We start from the raw sequence: 24,265 nt of genomic DNA, 5'->3' as shown, positions 1-24,265 counted from the left end.
CCTTGCAGCATGCCTAAGGCACGTTCACGCAGATGAGCAGGGACCCTGGGCATCTTTCTTTTGGTGTTTTTCAGAGTCAGTAGAAAGGCCTCTTTAGTGTCCTAAGTTTTCATAACTGTGAACTTACTTGCCTACTGTCTGTAAGCTGTTAGTGTCTTAATGACCGTTCCACATGTGCATGTTCATTAATTGTTTATAGTGCATTGAACAGGCATGGGAAACAGTGTTTATACCCTTTACAATGAAGATCTGTGAAGTTATTTGGATTTTTATGAATTATCTTTGAAAGACAGGGTCCTGAAAAAGGGATGTTTCTTTTTTTGCTGAGTTTATATTGTATCACACTCAGATACACTTAACAGCAGAGCCATCTATTGGCTTGGCGACATCTCGTATCAATAATCTATTGATAAACAAAATATTGAACAACAAATTCATATTTTCCATAGAAGTGTGCTGTAGCATTTACTTTTAAATTGTTCGAAAGACAATTGAACTTGCCGAATCCGCTGCCAGTGTTTGGCACTCGTTATAGGTGGTATGCATTTTTTGTTTGAAAAAGTCACTGAAAAAGAGTAAAACATTCTGCCCACACCTCTACATAAATGTGATGAAATTTGCCATTGCGCTTTCTTTTAGAAACTTCCATGTCCCAGTTTCTCCAAATCATCCAGCAAATGAGGGGTTTTTTTTACCATAAAAGGTGAATGGAGGACATTTTTCAGGCAGGGTTGTAATGCTCGCTCACAAGTGCAGAAATATAGTATGGCTCTGCTTTATCAATGAAAGTATGTACATGTTGCATGCGATAGTTTGATAAATCCCAATAATTAGTTGCACAAGCAAATACTAGAATCTCCAAACATGACAGAATTTACTGAGAAATGTAGCACGCTGTTGATAAATGAGGCCCCTGGTCTTACTGTTGAATTGCATGTTTGCTTTTCAGAGACCAAAAGTTTCCTTATCTCTAGCTGATGCTGGAGTTGTTGGCGAAGGTTATGAAATAGGACAGTTGAGTTTACCACAGTTCAGACTCAAACCTGTCACTGTCAGCAGTACACATTTTGCCATGAGGCTGAGAGAAAATGTTGCCGTTTTAAAAGTAATTTCCTGTAATTTCTCAACATTTTGCTATCTGGGGCAGGGCCCCTACCTCCAGGGTGCCCCAAACCCCCAAAATAATAACAGTAATCATATTTATTTAAAAAATATATATTGGGGGCCACCTACAGATCTGAGACGAGGCTAACCATTCCCACCATTCCAGTCTAAAGTAAACCTAAGACGAGGGCTATTTAGTAACATTAGACAGTGTGCCCTTTGAGCAGAGATGCAGTCATTGATTTGAGGTCTGAGACACAAGCACGTGCTGAGAGAGTGTCTATGTGAGCTCATTTAGCTAGAACTTGAGGTTTCTTTGGGGCAAAATGTTAAACGCTATGAATAAAATTTGTACAGCCAGTCATGTTGTTGGGTGACTAAAGTTCAAACATTATGGAATTCCCCTAGTTAGGTCGAGAATTTCAATAAGCATTTCTCTACGGCTGGTCATGCTTTCCTCCTGGCTACCCCAACCCCGGCTAACAGCTCCGCACCCCCCGCAGCTACTTGCCCAAGCCGGCCCAGCTTCTCCTTCACCCAAATCCAGATAGCAGATGTTCTGAAAGAGCTGCAAAACCTGGACCCGTACAAATCAGCTGGGCTAGACAATCTGGACCCTCTCTTTCTAAAATGATCCACCGCCATTGTTGCAACCCCTATTACCAGTCTGTTTAACCTCTCTTTCGTATCGTCCAAGATTCCTAAAGATTGGAAAGCTTCTCCGATGTGCAATCCGGTTTCCAAGCTGGTCATGGGTGCACCTCAGCCACGCTCAAGGTACTAAATGATATCATAACCGCCATCAATAAAAGACAGTACTGTGCAGCCTTCTTCATCGACCTGGCCAAGGCTTTCGACTCTGTCAATCACCACATTCTTACCGGCAGACTCAACAGCCTTGGTTTCTCAGATGACTGCCTCACCTGGTTCACCAACTACTTCTCAGATAGAGTTCAGTGTGTCAAATTGGAGGGCCTGTTGTCCGGACCTCTGGCAGTCTCTATGGGGGTACCACAGAGTTCAATTCTCGGGCCGACCCTTTTCTCTGTATATATCAATGATGTCGCTCTTGCTGCGGGTGATTCCATGATCCACCTCTACGCAGACAACACTATTCTGTATACATCAGGCCCCTCTTTGGACACTGTGTTAAAAAACCTCCAAACAAGCTTCAATGCCATACAACACTCCTTACGTGGCCTCCAACTACTCATAACCGCAAATAAAACGAAATGCATGCTCTTCAACAGATCGCTGCCGGCACCCGCCCGCCCGACTAGCATCACTTATCTAGACGGTTCTGACTTAGAATATGTGGACAACTACAAATACCTATGTGTCTGGCTAGACTGTAAACTCTCCTTCCAGACTCACATTAAGCATCTCCAATCCAAAATTAAATCTAGAATCGGCTTCCTATTCGCAACAAAGCCTCCTTCACTCATGCTGCCAAACATACCCTCGTAAAACTGACTATCCTACCGATCCTCGACTTCAGCGATGTCATTTACAAAATAGCCTCCAACACTCTACTCAGCAAACTGGATACAGTCTATCACAGTGCCATCCGTTTTGTCACCAAAGCCCCATATACCGCGACCTATATGCTCTCGTCGGCTGGCCCTCACTACATGTTCGTCGCCAGACCCACTGGCTCCAGATCATCTATACGTCTTTGCTAGGTAAAGCTCCGCCTTATCTCAGCTCACTGGTCACCATAGCAGCACCCACCCGTAGCATGCGCTCCAGCAGGTATATATCACTGGTCATCCCCAAAGCCAGCACTTCCTTTGGCCGTCTCTCCTTACAGTTCTCTGCTGCCAATGACTGGAACGATTTGCAAAAATCGCTGAAGTTGGAGACTTATATCTCCCTCACTAACTTTAAGCATCAGCTTAAAGCAGCTCACCGATCGCTGCAGCTGTACACAGCCCATCTATAAATATAAATATGACAATTTTGGCAATGAGACCCTTTATCTACTTTCCCAGAGTCGGATGAACTCGTGGATACCATTTTTTACTGTATGTCTCTGCATGCAGTTTAAAGGAAGTTGCTAACTAGTGCTAGCGCAATGACTGGAAGTCTATGGGTACCTGTAAGCACGCTAGTAGATACCCATAGACTTCTAGTCAATGTGCTAAAGTTAGTTGGCATTGGCTCACGAAACTACATATAACTTCCTTCTTACTAGACACAGATACATAAAAATAGTATCCACGAGTTCATCTTACTCTGGGGAAGTAGATAAATGTAGAGGCAAAAGAAACGCACACCAGTTTAGGCGAGGTGCTGGCTAACAGTGTAGAACACTTGGAAAAGTAAAGGAGAGCCGCACACTCTAGGAGTTCAGAGGCAATAATGGAATAACCTAATTACCAACGTTTCGACAGACAAGCTGTCTTCATCAGGGTATAATGACAAACACTGTGGGTCACTAGTTTATAAAGTGTAAAAAAACTGTAATCATGTAATCATGGCCGGGTGTGGCCTGATATTGATTAATTCTCAGATATAAGAACATACAAAAACATGAATGGATAGCATACGATAATAGATACAATTTGGATACATAGGCCTACAAACATTTACAATGAATAGAAAAATCACAATAATCACAAGAATGGCTTCAGATCAAAGTCTACGTTGAGAACGAAGGGAGCAAGTGTCTTTAAATTAAAGATCCAGGCAGCCTCTCGTTTTAACAATAAATTGTCGAGGTCACCCCCTCTCCTAGGGACGGTGACATGTTCAATGCCGATATAACGTAGGGACGAAATTGAGTGGTTCGCTTCCAAAAGTGGGCTGCAACAATATTTTACAAATTTGCAAAACATATGATATATTACGAATTCCATTTTTTTGTGGTTATTGTTAGCTAGATGGCTAGGTGGCTAGAGCTAAAGTTAGCTAGCTGGCTAACGTTAGCTAGGCTAGGGATTAGGGGTTAGGATTAAGGTTAGGGTTAGGAGTTAGGTTAAAGAGTTATCTAAAATGGTTAAGATTAGGGTTAGGGTTAGGGGAAAGGTTAGCTAACATGCAAAGTATCTAAAAAGTAATAAGTAGTTGAAAACTTGCTAATTAGCTAAAATGTTAAAGTTGTCCGTGATAAGATTCAAACACGCAACCTTTGGGTTTCTAGACATTCAAGTTATTCACCCGCCCACCCATGTTTATTTTTTGGATTAAATGTACTATGCAGAAATCGCTCCACCTGGTTGCTAATAACCAAACATATTGTATTTTCAGCTGTTTGAAGCTGGTGTAAAAAACTGAAAGTACAAGACACAAAAATGAAACTTAGGAACGGGAAGCATAAAAATAGCCCACATAGAACAGATAGAGTGCATTTGGAAAGTATTCTGACCCCTTGACTTTTTCCACATTTTGTTAAGTTACAGCCTTATTCTGAAATGTATTAAATGTTTTAAAATCCTCATCAAGCTACACACAATACCTCATAATGACAAACATGTTTTTAGACATTTTTGCAAATCTGTTAAAAATTAAAAACAGAAATACCTTATTTACATACAGTGGGGGAAAAATGTATTTGATCCCCTGCTGATTTTGTACGTTTGCCCACTGATAAAGAAAGGATCTGTCTATAATTTTAATGGTAGGTTTATTTGAACAGTGAGAGACAGAATAACAACAAAAAATCCAGAAAAACGCATGTCAAAAATGTTATAAATTGATTTGCATTTTAATGAGGGAAATAAGTATTTGACCCCCTCTCAATCAGAAAGATTTCTGGCTCCCAGGTGTCTTTTATACAGGTAACGAGCTGAGATTAGGAGCACACTCTTAAAGGGAGTGCTCCTAACCGCAGCTTGTTACCTGTAAAAAAGACATCTGTCCACAGAAGCGATCAATCAATTAGATTCCAAACTCTCCACCATGGCCAAGACCAAAGAGCTCTCCAAGGATGTCAGGGACAAGATTGTAGACCTACACAAGGCTGGAATGGGCTACAAGACCATCGTCAAGCAGCTTGGTGAGAAGGTGACAACATTTGGTGCGATTATTCGCAAATGGAAGAAACACAAAAGAACTGTCAGTATCCCTCGGCCTGGGGCTCCATGCAAGATCTCACCTCGTGGGGTTGCAATGATCATGAGAATGGTGAGGAATCAGCCCAGAACTACACGAGAGGATCTTGTCAATGATCTCAAGGCAGCTGGGACCATAGTCACCAAGAAAACAATTGGTAACACACTACGCCGTGAAGGACTGAAATCCTGCAGCGCCCGCAAGGTCCCCCTGCTCAAGAATACATATACATGCCCGTCTGAAGTTTGCCAATGAACATCTGAATGATTCAGAGGACAACTGGTGAAAGTGTTGTGGTCAGATGAGACCAAAATGGAGCTCTTTGGCATCAACTCAACTCGCCGTGTTTGGAGGAGGAGGAATGCTGCCTATGACCCCAAGAACACTATCTCCACCGTCAAACATGGAGGTGGAAACATTATGCTTTGGGGGTATTTTTCTGCTAAGGGGACAGGACAACTTCACCGCATCAAAGGGACGATGGATGGGGCCATGTACCGTCAAATCTTGGGTGAGAACATCCTTCCCTCAGCCAGGGCATTGAAAATGGGTCGTGGATGGGTATTCCAGCATGACAATGACCCAAAACACACGGCCAAGGCAACAAAGGAGTGGCTCAAGAAGAAGCACATTAAGGTCCTGAAGTGGCCTAGCCAGTCTCCAGACCTTAATCCCATAGAAAATCTGTGGAGGGAGCTGAAGGTTCGAGTTGCCAAACGTCAGCCTCGAAACCTTAATGACTTGGAGAAGATCTGCAAAGAGGAGTGGGACAAAATCCCTCCTGAGATGTGTGCAAACCTGGTGGCCAACTACAAGAAACATCTGACCTCTGTGATTGCCAACAAGGGGTTTTGCCACCAAGTACTAAGTCATCTTTTGCAGCGGGGTCAAATACTTATTTCCCTCATTAAAATGCAAATCATTTTATAACATTTGTGGCATGTGTTTTCTGTATATTTTTGTTGTTATTCTGTCTCTCACTGTTCAAATAAACCTACCATTAAAATTATAGACTGATCATTTCTTTGTAAGTGGGCAAACGTACAAAATCAGTAGGGGATCAAATACTTTTTTCCCCCACTGTAAGTATTCAGACCCTTTGCTATGAGACTCAAAATTGAGCTCAGGTGCATCCTGTTTCCATTGATCATCCTTGAGATGTTTCTACAAATTGATTGGAGTCCACCTGTGGTAAATTAAATTGATTGGACATGATTTGGAAAGGCACACACCTGTCTATATATATGGTCCCACAGTTGACAGTGCATGTCAGAGCAAAAACCAAGCCATGAGGTCAAAGGAATTGTTTATAGAGCTCCGAGACAGGATTGTGTTGAAGCACAGATCTAGGGATGGGTACCAAAACATTTCTGCAGCATTGAAGGTCCCCAAGAACACAGTGGCCTCCATCATTCTTAAATGGAAGAAATTTGGATCTGTCATGTCTACTCTCGTTCCTCCCCTCCAGCATTCGACGTCGCCAGGAATACTAACCACCGATCCTGGGATCTATCATTACGCACACCTGGCATCAATAATTACACGCACCTGCACGTCATCATCAGGCACACCTGGACTCCATTACCTCACTTATTACCTCCCCTATATCTGGCATTCTCTTAGATTCTTTCCCCAGTCAGTATTGTTTATTTGTTTCATGTCTATACGCTACTTCTGTTTGTTATATTGTTCGATGTTCCGTTTATTATTAAACTCACCACCAGCACTTGCTTTCCGACTCCCAGCGTCTACGTTACAGGAACCACTAAGACTCTTCCTAGAGCTGGCCGCCTGGCCAAACTGAGCAATCGGGGGAGAAGGGCCTTGGTCAGGTAGGTGACCAAGAACCCGATGGTCACTATGACAGATCTCCAGAGTTCCTCTGTGTAGATGGATGAACCTTCCAGAAGGACAAACATCTCTTCATCACTCCACCAATCAGGCTTTTATGGTAGAGTCGCCAGACGGAAACCACTCCTCAGTAAAAGGCATGGCAGCCCACTTGAAGTTTGCCGAAAGGCAACTAAAGGACTCAGACCATGAGAAACAATATTCTCTGGTCTGATGAAACCAAGATTTAACTTGTTGGCCTGAATGTCAAGTGTCACGTCTTGAGGAAACCTGGCACCATCCCTACGGCGAAGCATGGTGTACAGAGAGATCCTTGATGAAAACCTTCTCCGGAGGACTCAGGACCTCAGACTGGGGCAAAGGTTCACCGTCCAACAGGACAACGACCCTAAGCACACAGCCAAGACAATAATGGAGTGGCTTCAGGACAAGTCTCTGAATGTCAGGCTTCCCGAGTGGTGCACCGGTCTATGGCACTGCATCGCAGTGCTAGAGGCATCACTACAGACCCAGGTCACTAAGTTTGTTTATGAAATTATTTATGAGTATAGCTGATAAGCACGCCCCTTTAAGAAAATGCACTGTGAGGTCAAATAGTGCCCCATGGATTGATGATGAGCTGAGAAATGTAATGATTCAACGTTATGATGCCATTAAAGTAGCAGATAAATCTGGTACTTTGTTTAATAAGCAAAGTTACTGTAAATTAAGAAATCTTGTGACCAAGCTAAACAAAGGAAAGAAGAAGGGATTCTATCAGCACAAAATTGATGGAGTAAAGGGTGATGGGAAAAGCTGTGGAGAACGTTGAACACTATTATGGGTAGGAATTCAAACATGTCTGCCTCTTTTGTGGAATCAGAGGGTATATTTATTACAAAACCACATGACATCGCAAACTGCTTTAATGAATATTTTACAGGCAAAGTGGACAAGTTGAGGAATGCTATGATTCCAACTGATGGCTCCATGTCATATACCCTTATAAAAGATTGTATCATGAAGGAGAGGCAATGCAGGTTCAAACTTCACCAAGTAGAAAGGGAAGAGGTAGAGAGGATGCTGTTGTCTCTTTCGGATGACAAGTCGCCTCGTACAGATAATCTAGACGCCAAATTGCTTAGAGTTACAGCTAACCAAATATCTACACCAATCTCTCATATTTGTAATAAGTGCTTGATGTATGGGGTGTGCCAACAAGTTTGGAAAGAGTCAAAGGTTATTCCACTACCTAAGGATAAAAAAATCTGCATTCACTGGTCGTAATAGTCATCCTATAAGCTTGTTGCTTGTGTTAAGTAAATTATTGGAAAAAATTCCAGCATGCATACAAAGAAGGGCATTCTACGAGTACGGCCTTTGCACAAATGACAGATGATTGGTTAAAGAGTATGGATAATAGGAAGTTAGTTGGTGCAGTGTTGCTGGATTTCAGTGCTGCTTTTGATGTAATTGATCATGAACTGTTACTAGGAAAACTCAAATGTTATGGTTTTAAGTCTGCAGCTCTATCCTGGATGGAAAGCTATCTATCCAGGAGAAGGCAAAACGTGTTCTTTAATGGTAGCTTTTCAAACAGTAAAGATATACATTGTGGTGTTCCTTAAGGAAGCTGCCTAGGCCCACTGCTCTACTCTATCTTTATTCATAATTTACCTTCCGTAATGAACAAAGCAAGAGTGGTCATGTATGCTGATGACTCTACAATGTATAGTGCAGCATCAGAATGTAATGAGCTAACAGATGTACTGAGCAGTGAACTAAGAATGGTGTCTGAGTGGGTTGATAAGAACAAATTGGTGTTGAACATTTCCAAAACTAAATGTATTGTATTTGGTTCTAGATATATGCTTGCTGATGATCCCCAGTTGAATATGTTGATGAATAGAACACATGCAGAGCAAGTAAAAAAACATAACTACTAGGCATCATGTTGGACGCAGCTTTATCATGGTCAGAACACATAGATCATATTGTTATTAAGATGGGTGAGGGAAATGCTGTTACAAGAAAATGTTCAGAGCATGTAACATCTAGCACACTGAATCAGGTGATTCAATAACTGGTCCTATCACACTTAGAGTACTATCCAGTTATATGGTCATCTGCAGCAAAGAAAGATATAAAAAAGCTCAAAATGGCTCAAAACAGGGCTGGTAGATTAGCTCTTCATTGCTCTAACCGAATGAATATTATCCAAATGCATCAGAATCTCTCATGGCTTCACGTTAAAAACAAATTACTATCTAGTCTTCTGATTTTCTTTCTTTCAAAAAAACCACAGCATTTTTCAGTCCAATTAGTAAATACTAGCAATACGCATAACCACCAAACCAGACAGGCAATTTCAGGGCAGCTAAAACAACTCAAGCCAAGGACAAATCACCTTACATTTTCAGTTTCATATAGAGCCAAAGCTGAATGGAACTCTTTACCAATCCATATTTCTGAGGCAAAAAGTAAATCCACCTTCAAGAAATAAATAAAATAACACCTAATGTGATAGACCATATGACTAGACAGCAAATAGAAAGAACATCTAATGTGATAGACCATATGACTGGACAGCAAATAGAAAGCATCAACTGAATGTTAAATGTGTTTCCTGTCAGGTATTTTAATTATCTGTATTGTCTACTTGAATGTTTGTGAAGTCTTGATTGTGGTTGTTTGTAATGTCTTGTTAATTGGTGTTGGACCCCAGGAAGATTAGTTAGCGTTATGGCGTTAGCCAATGGGGATCCTAATAAAAATTACAAAATTACAAAACTACAGATCTAGGTTCGATCCCAGGCTGTGTTGCAGCCGGCCGCTACCGGAAGACCCATGAGGCGGAGCACAATTGACCCAGCGTCCGGGTTAGGGGAGGGTTTGGCCGGCCAGGATGTCCTTGTCCCATCAGGCTCTAGCAACTCCTTGTGGTGGGCCGGACGCATGCACGCTGATTTCGGTCGCCAGTTGTACGATGTTTCCTCCGACATATTGGTGCGGCTGGCTTCCGGGTTAAGCGAGCAATGTGTCAAGAAGACGCATGGCTCTCAACCTTCACCTCTCCCGAGTCCGTACGGGAGTTGCAGCGATGGTACAAGACTGTAACTACCAATTGGGGAGAAAAAGGGGTAAAAATAAAAAAGTATCTGAATGTCCTTGACTGACCCAGCCAGAGCCCGGACCCGATCAAACATCTCTGAAGGGACCTGAAAATAGCTGTGCAGCGATGCTCCCCATCCAACCTGACAGAGCTTGAGAGGATCTGCATAGAAGAATGGGAGAAACTCCTCAAATACAGGTGTGCCAAGCTTGTAGCGTCATACCCAGAAGACTCAAGGCCTTAATCGCTGCCAAAGGTACTTCAACAAAGTACTGAGTAAAGGGTCTGAATACTAATGTAAATGTCATATTTCATTTTTTTATTAAAAAGTGTTTTTCCTTTGTCATTATGGGGTATTGTGTGAAGATTTATGAGGGGGGAAACATTTTAATCAATTTCAGAGTAAGGCTGTAACGTAACAACAAAATGTGGAAAAAGTCAACAGGTCTGAATACTTTTCGAATGCACTGTATACCACTTCTTAAACTTTCTTTCAGTGAGAATGACAGATCTATAACACTAATTTCTATGTGAATTTGGTCGCCTAAAAAGTAACATATTGCAGCTTTAAGTAAGCTTCTGTCTTATTTAACCATACCAAAGGTAACAACATATCATACTTATATGAGTGTCCCGTTTTAACATTTACTATGTTACATCTAGTCTATGAGACCAGGCTGCAGAGGTTTAATTAGAAGGCCACCCATTCAATCTCTCTATACTGTCCAGCTAGACTTGGATGTGGTGTAGCCTGCTGTCCACAAAGAGGCACATGGTTTGATGCAGGCTTTAGGCCGAACAGATGATGTGGTTCCATCATAGGGAACTAGTAACTGAAAGTGCAAGGAAGAGGATAAGCAGAATATCAGAGGCATGTTTCTCTCTGTCCATAGAAAGTCTGTTTCACTATGTTATATGGCCGTATATTCTGTTGAACATCAAGTTCACAATGTACAGAATATTGTGACAGGTTCATTATGGCATGACTTGCAGAATCTGAAGAAAAACAAATCATGTGTTTAGAGTGGACACATGCACATCCATGGCTGGCCAAAGGCAATTACAAAAACCGAGCTAATCAGTCCATCCTAATCAATACAAATCTAACCTTCCTCAGTGTGGCTGGATTTCTTTGAACTTTGTATCAACGTGCTTTGTGAGGTTATACTGCTCTCTAGTGGCAAACTCAGATCTGTATGTCAGTCACTGAATTATGCACACAGTTTATTTGAATGGCTCCTATATATATCCTGTTAAGGGTTTGTACAATTTCTGATAGGCCTAATGCAAACGGCCCCAAAGTGTGTGCTGGATGGGTATCTGACGAGAGTAGGCCTAGTAGAATTAGGCCTGGGTAATTGATTCGTGGTGTTTTTTCATGTGTCATCATGCGCAGTTATGTGCAAGCCAAACATAGACACAAATGTTCACACTCTGCATATGAAAATATTGCTGACTTGTGCAAAGAAATATAGATGGACGTATTTGCAAATAGCTATTTGAGAAAAGGCTGGTAAAATTGCAAGCGCAACAGTCTCAAGGGCACAGGATGAGGACGAGAGGGATTTTGGAGCGTCTGGCTGCATAGTGACGTCACCGGCCCTGCGCGTAATCCTCTCGTGCTGAAAGGATGCTGAAATTGCCACCTTATTCTATCGTCTGGTACAACAAAATATAGTAAAACAAATCACCGAAGAAGAATGCCGAACGAGGACGGAGCCTATTAGATCAGATTTTTTATATATTTTTTCCACCATGGAATCAGAATTCCTCGAATTCTGAAAACGAACTCAGACGTGATAAGAGCTATGTGACTGGGGATCATTCCTGAGGAAAGAATGCGCCATGGACAAGAATAGCCTATATGCAGTTAAAAACCGATGCTGTTTTATTTTTGTGGGTTGCGTTTGAATAAAATGATGTTTTTTTCTCTTTTCAGAATAGACAACCTGTGCACGGTCGGTATTTGACAGCATTTGTACATTATTTTATACAGTTTAGCATTGTTACCCTTCAACAAAACACGGGTTACAGTTGTACTCCTGTAGGTAATTGGTGTATTTATTTTCTTCTTTGCGTTTTTCTGTGTATTAGGGCGTTGCAGAATTGTGAAATATTTGCATTCAATATCGGATTAGTGGTGTTGTAGGCTATGGTGGTTGTTGTTGTTAGGCCTAGATTATTCCCCTTCCCATCTCTGAATTAATTATTTAGGAATAACGGCCTTTACTTGGTCTTTTTATGGGGTTATTGTAGTCATCATATTATGGTGGAATAACAGTTTTGATTATGTTGCATTACAGACGCGCAAGGACATCAATGTGCTGCCGCTTTTCACCTTTAGGCGTTTTCATTGTTGTACAACCTCCAAAATCAGAGCAAGGACTAAAATGCAAGGCCTTGCCTGACCAACTTGATTCTCTTCTAATGGCTGCCGTGGATTATCTCGTAGGCGTATTGGTCCTTGTGGATAGTCTAGGCTGAATTAACAATTTTTCAGGAGCAAAACATTATCCTAATTCGAATTGGAGACGGAGGTTTCAGGAATAAACAATGGAATTCTTCTTGACCGTTTGATCGCCTTAATTGGCTACAACAATTTATATGGGAAATAGGTTATATGGAATATTATGGATAGGCTAGCCTATCGAGACCGACGACGCCTTTTTCTCTCTGTCCATGATTTAGACTCCGGCTCCTCGTGTTCACGGCGGACCTTGATTTAAAGTCATTCAATTAAGGCACGCGGTGAATGCCAAGAGCCGAGCCCATACAGCACCAAATGGACGCGGATAATCCATTATTTTGCGCGATGTTGTTTTGTTGTTGTTGTATTTTATAGCATTGCGTCTGTAGCCAAATGAATGTCGTTTGGGTCATCATAATAAATATAATTGCCCATGGAGATTTCCCTCTGGTTCGTTGTCGTTGCAGAGAGACGTACGATTTGTGATTTCACGCCAAGGTTATGTGGTGTGGCACAGAGGCGCTGTTCACGACGCGTGGTGCTGAATTTGACCAGCAGCCGATGAGCGGCCATAGCGTCGTCATCATGGTGTTAGCAAGTCTCCCTTTGGCTGCTTAGAGCGACTCTGAGTGGATGTTTACATCAAAACAAAACAAACTCAACTCTTTTGTAATTGAAAAGCAAGAGTAATCTCAAATGCTGTCCTACGTTGTGCATGGTGTGTTAGGCCCACTGTTTTTTGAGAATCACAGTTGTTTAACCTCATGCCTAATAAATATTTATTGAAAAAAAGTTATCTCTCTCTCTCTCTCACACACACACACACACACACACACACACACACACACACACACACACACACACACACACACACACACACACACACACACACACACACAGTGCCTTTGGAAAGTATTCAGACCCCTTGACTTTTTCCACATTTTGTTATATTACAGGCTTATTCTAAAATATATATTTATATATTATATATTATTTTTTTAATCTACACACAATACCCCATAATGACAAAGGGAAAACAAATTTTATGACATTTTTGGAAATGTATATAAAAAAAAACAGATGCCTTATTGACATAAGTATTCAGACCCTTTGCTATGAGACTCGAAATTGAGCTCAGGTGCATCCTGTTTCAATTGATCATCCTTGAGATGTTTCTACACCTTGATTGGAGTCCATCTGTGGTAAATTCAATTGATCTGACATGATTTGGAAAGGCACACACCTGTCTATACAAGGTCCCACACATGACAGTGCATGTAAGAACAAAAACCAAGCCAAGAGGTCGAAGGAATGTCCGTAGAGCTCAGAGACAAGATTATGTCTAGGCACACATCTTGGGAAGGGTACCAAAACATTTCTGCAGCATTGAAGGTTCCCAAGAACACAGTGGCCTCCATCATTCTTAAATGGAAGAAGTTTGGAACCACCAAGACTCTTCCTAGAGCTGGCTGCCCGCCAAACTGAGCAATCGGGGGAGAAGGGCCTTGGTCAGGGAGGTGACCAAGAACCTGATGAGCTCTAGAGTTCGTCTGTGGAGATGGGAGAACCATCCAGAAGGACAACCATCTCTGCAGTACTCCATCAATCAGGCCTTTATGGTAGAGTGGCCAGACAGAAGCCACTCCTCAGTAAGAGAAACAAGATTCTCTGGTCTGATGAAACCAAGACTGAACTCTTTGGCCTGAATGCCAAGCGTCACGTCTGGAAGAAAACCTGACACCATCCCTACAGTGAAGCATGGGGATGGCAACACCATGCTGTGGGGATGTTTTCAGCGGCAGGGACTGGGAGACTAGTCAGGATCGAGGCAAAGATGAACGGAGCAAAGTACAGAGAGATCCTTGATGAAAACCTGCTCCAGAGCTCTCAGGACCTTAGATTGGGGCCAAGGTTCACCTTCCAACAGGCCAATGACCTTAACCACACAGCCAAGACAACACAGGAGTGGCTTCGGGATATGTCTCTGAATGTTTTTGAGTGGCCCAGCCAGATCCCAGACTGGAACCCGATCGAACATCTCTGGAGAGACCCGAAATTGGCTGTGCAGCAACGTTCCCCATCCAACGTGACAGAACTTGAGAAGATCTACAGAGAAGAATGGAAGAAACTCCGCAAATACAGGTGTGCCAAGCTTGTAGCTTCATGCCCAAGAAGACTCAAGGCTGTAATCACTGCCAAAGGTGCTCCAACAAAGTACTGAGTAAAGGGTCTGAATACTTATTTAAATGTGATATTTCAGTTTTGTATTATTTATATATTAGCAACAATTTCTAAAATCCTGTTTTTGCTTTGTTATTATTGTGTGTAGATTGATGAGAAAAAAACAACAATTTAATCCATTTTAGAATAAGGCTGTAACCTACCAAAATGTAAAAAAAAGTAAAGGGGTCTGAATACTTTCCGAAGGCACTGTAGACACGCACACACACGCACACACACACACACACACACACGCACGCACGCACGCACGCACACACACACACTGAAGGCAGGCAGGTAGCCTAGCGGTTAGAGCGTTGGGCCAGTAAACAAAAGGTCGGCAGTTGGAATCCCGAGATGTCAAGGTGAAGAATCTGTTGATGTGCCCTTGCACAAGGCACTTAACCATAATTGCTCCAGAGTTGCTGTTGATAATGGAAAACCATGACCCAACTGCAGAAAAACACATTTCAATTCAACATGAGTATAATACATGTGTGAAATAGGATTAATAAGCACCCACATTATTACATGCAGCACCATTGCTAAACAGTTATATAACAGTACCAGTTTTACACAACAGGAGTGGAGCTCACTTCTGCAGCATATTCACTCATTTTCATACCCAACAGGACATACAACCTGAGTCAATGCATGTTAGAATCACCTTTGGCAGCGATTACAGATGAGTCTCTCTGGAGAAGTCCCTAAGAGCTATGCACCCCTGGATTGTACAAATATTTGCATATTACAATTTTTTGAATTCTTCAAGCTCTGTCAAGTTAGCTGTTGATCATAGCTAGAAAGCCATTTTCAAGTCAGGAATATTCAATGTCATCTTGGTAAGCAACTCCAGTGTATATTTAGTCTTGTGTTTTATGTTATTGTCCTGCTGAAAGGTGAATTTGTCTCCCAGTGTCTGTTGGAAAGCAGACTGAACTAGGTTTTCCTCTAGGATTTTGCCTGCTTTCCGTTCTGTTTCCTTTGAAGTCACCATTGGCCTCATGGTGAAATCCCTGATCGGTTTCCTTACTCTCTGGCAACTGGGTGTATTGATACACCATCCAAAGTGTAATTAATAACTTCACCATGCTCAAAGGGATGTTCAATGTCTGCTTTTTATTTGATTTTTACCTATCTACCAATGTGCCTTTCTTTGCAAGGCATTGGAAAATCCCCCTGGTTTTTGTGGTTGAATATGTGTTTGAAATTCAATGCTCGACTGATGGACCTTACAGATACTTGTATGTTTGGGGTGCAGAGATGAGGCAGTCATTCAAAAATCATGTTAAACACTATTATTTCACACTGTCTGTGCACCATATTATGTGACAAGTTAAGTTAACGTATTTATGCATGCCATAACAAACACGTTGAATTTTTATTGACTCAAGACATTTCACCTTGTAAAAATGTCTGAAAATCTAATTCCATTTTGACATTATGGGGTTTTGAGTTTCGGCCAGTGACACAAAATCTCAATTCAATCCATTTTAAATTCAGACTGTAACACAACAAAATGTGGAAAAAGTCAAGGGGTGTGAATACTTTCTGAAGGCACTGTAGCTTTGTGGGATCTTGTCACTCTTTCATATAGGGTTAGCATGCAAACCAACCTCTTAGGGGGTCAGTACTAGATGTCCTATCGATAACAGCACTTTGAATCCTTACAAGGAAATCTAAACATTTCCCAAAAAAGTATGATCTAAGAGAAATACAGAGAATGACGCTGCCCGCACCAAACTTGTCTTTTTCTCTTCATTTAGACATCTATTAATCTTCTTTACTTGCAGCCAGAGCTGAGCCCAGGGAGACATGCATCCTTTCCCATGCAAATCTACTTTCAATACATGATACAACCAGTGCCATATACTTCAATGATATGTTATTTCATCTCATTATTTACATTCAAACACCAGACCTTGTTGTAATAAACTATATAACCAAGTCACCATGAGGGTAGCTGCCTGTACCTATGGGCACTGTTTGGTGAAATTATGCTCTCGGCCTTTATCTGATATTCACACTTGAGGGCGCTGTTGTCACAAGAAAAACTTAAAGTTCCTGTTTTGTGTTCAGTTCACCAATATAAAGAGTTATTTGGATATTTCATTGGTAAATATGACAGATGAAAGTGCCTCTCAAAAAGCCTGCTGGTTTCATCTGTGTGCTTTAACCAAGTCCTCTCTGTGTTTATTGTTTATGCCAAAGAAGTATGTAAATGGGTTGACAATTAAATAAGGGTTACAGTCTAATTCATGTTGTTCAGGCTGAAACAGTGAAGACTGGAGATTACTGCAACTCAGTCAATGAAACAACGTAGCATAGAGTATGACCTGGGGTTGAATTTAGATTGTGTATGTGCTGGAAGACAGAAAACAGGCCTGACCGGGTGTTAGTGTAAGATGTAAACGAACCTTCTCAGAACACTGGCCCACACCCAGGGGTTAATAAAGGTCCAATGCAGCCATTTTAATCTCAATATCAAATCATTTATGCGTAACAATTAAGCATCTTGCTGTGATTGTTTCAATTAAAATGGTCAAAAAGAAACTAAAATAGCTTCTTAGCAAAGAGCAATTTCTCAAGCAAGAATTTAGCTAGGACTGTCTGGGAGTGGTTTGAGAGGGGAAAACTGAAAACTAGCTGTTATTGGCAGAGAGGTTTGTAACTCTCTTTCTTATTTGTCTATTAACAAATTTACCACCTGGCGATGTCACCAGGCAGGCCAAAACTCTATCCCACCAAAACAGGCTGAAAATTCAGGTGGTCTTTTCAAACAGCTCTTACACTAAAAGGGAATTATCATCATTTTCACAATTTCACAGTATTATTCCTATCTCATAGTGTGGAAATACATATAAAACACAAGAAAATTAACTGCACTGTGCCTTTAAAGCAAAACCAAAGTCTCAGGATCTCAGATTAGTGGGTATTTTGAAATTCAACAGAGTGCTGCACATATTATTTTATGAATGATTTGTTTCTCAAAATCGATTTGCGGGCCAGAAAAAGGGCAGTTATTTGAAATTATAAACTGGGTGGTTCAAGCCCTGAATGCTGATTGGCTGAAAGCTGTGGTATATCAGACCGTATACCACGGGTATGACAAAACATTTATTTTTACTGCTCTACGTTGGTAACCAGTTTATAATAGCAATAAGGCCCCTCTGGTGTTTGTGGTATATTGCCAATATACCACGGCTAAGGGCTGTATCCAGGCGCTCCAAGTTGCGTCGTGAATAAGAATAGCCCTTAGCCGTTGTATATTGGCCATATACCACACCCCCCCGGACTTTGTTACTTAAATACATAGGTCCATTATCATTTCTACCAGTGGAGGCTGGTAAGAGGAGCTATAGGAGGACGGGCTCGTTGTAAAAACTGGAATGGAATAAATGGAACAGTATCAAACACACAAAAGATATGGAAATCACATTTGACTCCGTTCCAATAATTCCATTCCAGCCATTACAATGAGCCCATCCTCCTATAGTTACTCCCACCAGCCTCCGCTGATTTCTACATACTTTCTATCAAGTTTAAGACATTCAAGTGTAGCCTGGAGTGTGTTTTTTTAAGCCAAAATATAAAAACAAATCCCTGTCCACACCCTAAACAATTCTTCACAGTAGTTGCTGGTCACAGTAGTTTCTCTCACAGAAATAAAGTTACACAGCAACAACACTGCACATACTACACATGACCTTCAGGTACAAAATGCTCTGACCTGAACATGTCTGAGGAGTGATTTTATGCTAGTGAATTGTTCCCCAATAATTACGGTCCCCTGGGAACAGAGACCGAAACTATGGTCAGTACCCTTTCACATTCGGTTACCACCTATCAGTAACACATGTATCCTGATGTACGATGCTCATGATAGAGTAGTTCACCATATAATGGTGACCTAACCCTAAACCCAAAATTAAGAGAAATTAGTTAATGTACTTGCTCTTTAAATCTGTACATATTTTATGTATTTTATGGTGTCACCTCCCTCTATTTGAGTGCACTACCACCTCTGCCAAGAGGAGTGGAGCTCTTTTGCCCTGTACATGCAAAGTTTTTGGTTGAGGTCCTACTCCAGCTCTTCCCCTCAATCGCTATGTTACTGGCAGCACTGAGATCATCCCTGTGGTCTCTCATTTTCTTGGTCTCTCATTGGGGTTATGTACGGGCCGGGTCTTGAGAGAGTGGGAATAGTGTAGCCTCCCTGTATGTATGCATAGCCAGTGCTTGACTTGGACTGAAATAGCTTCCGGTACTCATTGTGGGTGCCGGCCCAGTACTATTTATATTTAGGTGCAGGAGCTCCACAAATTTTTTGGTTAATTTTCTGAAAGAAGAAGAGGAGTTTAGTTCATTAGGATCTCCATTAGCTCCTGCACATGCAGCAGCTACTCTTCCTGGGGTCCACATAAAACTTACAAACACATGACAAAGTACAGAACAGTTATAGACAAGGACATCAAAACTATGAAATAACACATATGGAATCATGTAGTAACCCAAAAAAGTGTTAAACAAATGTAAATATATATTTTATTTGAGATTCTTCAAAATAGCCACCCTTTACCTTGTTGACAGCTTTGCACACTCTTGGCATTCTCTCAACCAGCTTCACCTGGAATGTTTTTCCAACAGTGTTGAAGCAGTTCCTACATATGCTGAGCACTTGTTGGCTGCTTTTCTTTCACTCTGCGGTTTAACTCATCACAAACCATCTCAATTGGGTGGAGGCCAGGTCATCTGATTCAGCACACCATCACTGTCCTTCTTGGTCAAATAGCCCTTACATAGCCTGAAGGTTTGTTGGGTCGTTGTCCTGTTGAAAAGCAAATGATAGTCCCACTAAGCGCAAACCAGATGGGCTGGTGTATTGCTGCAGAATGCTGTGGTAGCCATGCTGGTTAAGCGTGCCTTGAATTCTAAATAAATCACAGACAGTGTCACCAGCAAAGCACCCACACAACATCACACCTCCTTCATGCTTCACGGTGGGAACTACACATGCGGAAATCATCTATTCACCTACTCTGCATCTCACAAAGACACGGCGGTTGGAACCAAAAATCTCAAATTTGGACTCATCAGACCAAAGGACAGATTTCCACCGATCTAATGTCCATTGCTGGTGTTTCTTGGCCCAAGAAAGTCTCTTCTTCTTTTTGGTGTCCGTTAGTAGTGGTTTCTTTGCAGCAATTCGACCATGAAGGCCTGATTCACTCAGTCTCCTATGAACAGTTGATGTTGAGATGTGTCTGTTACTTGAACTCTGTGAAGCATTTATTTGGGCTGCAATTTCTGAGGCTGGTAACTGTAATGAACTTATCCTCTGCAGCAGAGGTAACTCTAGGTCTTCCTTTCCTGTGGCAGTCCTCATGAGAGCCAGTTTCATCTTAGTGCTTGATGGTTTTTGCGACTGTACTTGAAGAATCTTGAAATCTTTCGGATTGACTGAGCTTCATGTCTTAAAGTAATGATGACCTGTTGTTTCTCTTTGCTTATTTGAGCTGTTCTTGCCATAATATGGACTTATCCCTATTTGGTAAAATACCATCTTTTGTATACCACCCCTACCTTGTCACAACACAACTGATTGGCTCAAACGCATTAAGAAGGAAAGAAATTCCACAAATGAACTTTTAACAAGGCACACCTGTTAAATGAAATGCATTCCAGGCGACTATCTCATGAAGCTGGTTGAGAGAATGCCAAGAGTGTGCAAAGCTGTCATCAAGGCAATGGGTGGCTACTTTGAAGAACCTCAAATATAGAATATATTTTGATTTGTTTTAAACGTTTTTGGTTACTACATGATTCCATATGTGTTATTTCATAGTTGTGATGTCTTCACTATTATTCTACAAAGTAGAAAATAGTACAAATAAAGAAAACCCCTTGAATGAGTAGGTGTGTCCAAACTTTTGACTGGTACTGTATAGAATAAAAAATAAAATAAGGTATATATTAATGAAACATTAAACAAATTATAATAAAATAAATAAGAGTTATATATTGGAAAGACACCAAAAATACAATTTACACACTATTCATACATATTAATATTCTTGTATACAGTTAAATTACATTTTTAGAAAGAGGTGGAGGCACATCTATTTTTTTAAGTTAAACCTGCCTGAGCAACCACTTTTGGCAGAGGTTGTTCTTAACTGACTTGCCTAGTTAAATAAAGGTTACATTTAAAAATATATATATTTAACAAAATTCCATGATGACTTGACTCTATACTTAACTGAGCGACACATTAAATCTTCTTCTTTTTTCAGGAGCTCAAGCAGTAGAACATTTGAGGTGCCTGTAGGTCTACTCAGCTCCTGTGAGCTCCTGCCCAAATCAAGCACTGAGCATAGCCTACTCTTTACCTTATTAGCACAGGTGGTAGTGCGTTTGCCCTGTGCAGGATTTTTGGTTCAAGTCCTACTCTGACTCTTTCCCCTCAATCACTGCATTGATCATTATTTTAACATGGCCATCTAGTGACTACATCACGTCACGATTTGTGCCTTTTTGTGTTGGTTGCAAAACCAATGAAGTCTGAGCTCTGTTCACCTTGGTGCCAGACCTTCTTGGGGCCAATCAAGCTCTGACTCATAGTCTGTTGATAAGTATACACTGCTCTAGGAGACACTGATGTCCACAACGCAAATGTATGATAGGTCTGACTGTCTGGCAAGGGTTTGGACTTTAGTTTTTAAAACCAGTGGTTTAGAGTAGAAATTGTGGGGAAGGCACATGCTCTTGCCGTTTTCCAAATGAAGGGGGCGGTGAGAATTTAAAATCCACTTGCTGTTGAGTATTCTATGAAGAGTGACGACACAACCACGTCACTTTCTGTCCAACGATAGCGACCTCAGAGCACAAGAGGCTGTTACCTCAGAAACAACGTAGTCCAAGTAATAATCAAAGGCGAAACAACATGTTATTATAGTGACAACGTAGCTAGTTAAGATAAAGGCGGAGAGGAGCATTTTCTTGAAGTCATGTTTCGTGGCTGTCACTCACGTTCTCCGACCATAATGTGAGACGGAGAAAAGGGGATCTTCGACCGAGCAGCAGTCATAATCTGGATGACAAACATTGCTAAGTGGTGGTTCTCTATCAGACTGTCCTCGTTGGCTTTATTTTAGCTAGCTGTGTGATATCATCCATCGCAAAGAAAGTCATCTGACAGCAAGTATTTCAACGTCGAAACCCCGGAGGGGAACCACTGAGGAAGGATGAAATTCACGGAGCACCTTTCAGCGCACATCACCCCTGAATGGAGAAAACAATACATCCAGTATGAGGTAAATGGCTAGCTCGCTAGCTAGCTGTCCAACAGTTATTTTGGCTGGCGCTGCTAAATTACGCTAGCTAGTTAACTGCCAAGAGAGGGATACTCTTGATAGAGCTTCGTTTTTATAACACACACAGCTACTAATCATTACTAAGTAATGTCAGTTTATCTGGCTACCCAGATAAACCAGCTAGCGAGTATAACAATTAACGTAGCATGAACTCCTAATGTTAGCGCTTAGCCGATGTAGTCTGATAATATTGCTGGGGAGGGGGGGGGGGTGCATCTAATGGGGTTTGCAGTGTGTGACAGTGAATGTCAAGCGTTTGAGCTATTTAGCGTGTTTTACAAGTATTGCTTGACCTAATGTAACTCAGCGAGCCACACTATACGTTACATTAGATGTATGGTTCATAATTATTATTCTCTACCTTATTTTGCCACCTAGATAGAAAACTCTCTTGCAATGCAATTCTACAATTCCAACCAAATAGCTAGCTTGTTCAGTAGCGTTATAACGTTACAGTACAGTAGTTACCTGTAATACAGTGCACACTATTACAATGATCCCCTAACATTCTTCAGCACGGATCAACTACAAAACCCAATGCCCCTGTTTGATGGAGATGATTGAATATACCTGCAATCTATGGAACTGGTGTGGATTGCAGCAACATAGCTCTGCAATGAACGCCTGCATTTGGAGGTGATCACTGCTGCAGTCCTCAGTTCTACGCATTGCTGCTTCTTGCACCAGCACTGTCATGTTTACTGACACAGTCCCTGGGCTGGGTCCACTTCAGACCGCAGGACAAATGGCTACCTCTAAAATATTTGCTGGCAACCATCCTCTCATGTATCAACACCAACAAAGTCAAATTCAAGGACACTGACTTTTAATTAAAAAGCTCTGGAAAGGGTCAGCTTGCTCTCTTCCAGTACTACCATCTGCTGGAAAATGTGTGCGCAAAATGGGTCCAGACCAGTGGTCCCTAGAGCATTTCTTTGTTATGAAGTAAGCATGCCAAATACATTCATGGCATATAGATCCAAAATAATTGTTATTGAGCTTGCATTCCTCAATGATAAACATTGCCTTTTTGAATTATGATCATGCAAGTGTGTGAAATATGGTCTAGTTGTGTCCACATCAGAACTCTAAAACAGCAGCACCCCTTTCCTACCCCCCCCCCCCCCACACACACACACACACATCAGCGCTCCCTCTGACTGCAGTACACATAATTGAATCATTTCACATCAGTGCTGCTGAGGTTTCTTCAGTTGGATTAGCCTACTGATTAGAGATGGTCAGGGCTAGAACAGACAGTGAATGATGGCTCTGTGGCTCTTGCGGGGTCAGTTCTCCACACAATGATTACACAATTTGATTTTCCAGACTCCTGCCAGTTGGCTAGAGTTGCAACACATTGGGACGAAGTATCACTTGCGTAGTGGTTTTCAGAAGTGTAGTCTCTTCATGTAGTGGTTTTCAAAATGTTTGTGAGAACATAGACCTAAGCCTGTTTATGACAACCTGTTTGAGAGATTCTGCCTAGGTGTGTGTGCATGTATCTGTATATATTTGAATGTGTGCGCCCATAAACATATATGCATGTGTGTGAATGCATGCACGTGCAGCTCTGAGAATATATTCTAATTCCTTGAAAGGTGTTGTATTTGTTCACTGCTCTCTCTCTCAGTTCAAGGGGATAGCTGGACTCTGCACTCAACATTCTATATGAGCAGAGCACTGTACTGCCTCAATTAGATTCATCAGGGAAACAGGCTGAGGCTTATTGTATTCATTTGCAGGCAGCAGACATTTTATGTCTGTCATTGTACTGTTTATTCTTGTCTGAATTCATGTGGTGCATGTGTACCATGTTCATGTCTGCCTTTATTCATGTCTGTGTGTCTGTGGTTACGGTTGTTGTTGAGAATAATTACCAGTGCCTGTCTGAGGGACCCCTGTTGTTTTTGTATCTTTTACTCTTGTGGAGCTGATTTTTTTTCTGGGTCATATTCATTACGGCAGAACAGTTTGCATCTGTAAAGTGTTTCTTATTGGATAAATTCTGGTAGTCCCTTCCTGTTTCAGGAAGTTTTTTTCAGTTTGGTGCCTGATGAATATGACCCTGATTATGGCTTACTGTTTTCTGAGCTCAGATTGGAG

General features: G+C 41.5%; 1 protein-coding gene across 1 annotated transcript in view; it reads left to right on the top strand.

The window, feature by feature from the left end:
• The first annotated feature begins 21,664 nt into the window (after positions 1 to 21,664).
• Positions 21,665 to 24,265, top strand: part of LOC115169869 (xenotropic and polytropic retrovirus receptor 1 homolog) — a 52,006-nt gene continuing 49,405 nt past the window's right edge. The window contains exon 1 of the mRNA XM_029725932.1: positions 21,665 to 22,099. Within this exon, the coding sequence (XP_029581792.1) occupies positions 22,031 to 22,099 (69 nt within the window). The 5' untranslated portion in view covers positions 21,665 to 22,030. The remainder of the gene's footprint in view (positions 22,100 to 24,265) is intronic.

The sequence above is a fragment of the Salmo trutta genome, chromosome 31 (genome assembly GCF_901001165.1).
Source record: "Salmo trutta chromosome 31, fSalTru1.1, whole genome shotgun sequence".
Classification (NCBI taxonomy): domain Eukaryota; kingdom Metazoa; phylum Chordata; class Actinopteri; order Salmoniformes; family Salmonidae; genus Salmo; species Salmo trutta.
The sequence above is the reverse complement of the archived record's forward strand: the minus strand, read 5'-3'. Positions and strand labels throughout refer to the sequence as shown.